Source organism: Raphanus sativus, chromosome 2 (assembly GCF_000801105.2).
Source record: "Raphanus sativus cultivar WK10039 chromosome 2, ASM80110v3, whole genome shotgun sequence".
Taxonomy (NCBI): Eukaryota; Viridiplantae; Streptophyta; class Magnoliopsida; order Brassicales; family Brassicaceae; genus Raphanus; species Raphanus sativus.
This window is the reverse complement of record NC_079512.1, coordinates 34,203,084-34,204,198: the sequence shown is the minus strand read 5'-3', so window position 1 is coordinate 34,204,198 and position 1,115 is coordinate 34,203,084. Positions and strand designations below refer to the sequence as shown.

The 1,115-nt window shown below is 37.7% G+C and overlaps 1 protein-coding gene across 1 annotated transcript; it reads left to right on the top strand.

Moving 5' to 3' along the window:
* The first annotated feature begins 487 nt into the window (after positions 1 to 487).
* LOC130508700 (major pollen allergen Ole e 10-like) lies at positions 488 to 907 on the top strand. Its single transcript, XM_057004343.1, has one exon. The coding sequence runs from the start codon at positions 488 to 490 to the stop codon at positions 905 to 907; it is 420 nt and encodes a 139-aa protein (XP_056860323.1).
* The last annotated feature ends 208 nt before the right edge of the window (positions 908 to 1,115 follow it).

The window sequence follows — 1,115 nt, the reverse complement described above, 5'->3', positions numbered from 1 at the left end:
TATTTTATATATAATATGGATAATGAGAAACAACAAAACAAATTAAATGCACTGATCTCTAAAAATATTATATTTTTCACTAATTAATAATTTTCAATAAGTAATATTTATCTAAAAAAATTATACATAATTATAGATACTGATAAAAAAATTAGAAATATGTCTCTTTAGTTTGGATGTCCTGATTGGTGTCTCTTGGAACCGGGAGTCTCACCGGAGAGCTAAGAGCATCCTCGACTACGTATGCTCCAATATACCATGCCCGCAAACAGACCCCATGCTTCGCTAACTCCGATCTTCCTCACCTAGCCGTCGTCGTCATGAACCTCTACTACCAGATTTATGGTCGCACAGACCAATCATTAATAGATTTAAATAAGCTTATACCTCTAAATCTCTCGATCTTTGCAAACCTTATTAGACAAAAACTCTCTAAAACGAATATGACTCAAAAAAAGGAATTCAGAACTCAATAACCAAAACGAAGATGAAAATTCTATTTTTCTTACCTCTGCTCTTTCTTCTTTCCCTTGTTGTGGTGGTGGCTAATGGCGGCGAAGTTGACTCAAGCTCCTCCCGGTGGTGTCTCCCAAAACCGGGAATCTCAACGGAGCAGCTACGTGACGTTCTTGACTATGTATGTACGAAAGTACCCTGTCAGGAGAGCGACATGTGTTTCACAGATCTCTCTGTCAGGACAGGGTTCGCAATGAACATGTACTTCCAACTCAATGGACGCTCGGAAGAATCGTATATATTCGGAGGTGCTGGGATGGTCGTGACGACCAATGCCAGCACCGCTGGCGGATGCAATTACGTCTCCGCCGCTGCTGCTGCCGCCATTATCCCGTCCGCTCAAGAGACGATGGTGGTGCTGATGATGATTCGAGTCTTTCTTTTCATTTAACTTTTAGGGATCTCGAATTGCTCGATATGATCTTCCTTGTAATGCCGCTTATGAATTTTAAATAAAGAATAATTTGTCATAATATGTATAAAAACTAGGAAAATATTAGCAAAAATTTAATAAATATCACGAAATGATAACAAAAAAATAAGAAAAAGTCGAGAAAATGCATAATATGTGTTGGAGAAGTTAATATAATTATTATATA

What these genes read in the sequence shown, in the direction of transcription:
- LOC130508700 (XM_057004343.1), top strand. Translation starts at nt 488, where the DNA reads ATGAAAATTCTATTTTTCTTACCTCTGCTCTTTCTTCTTTCCCTTGTT.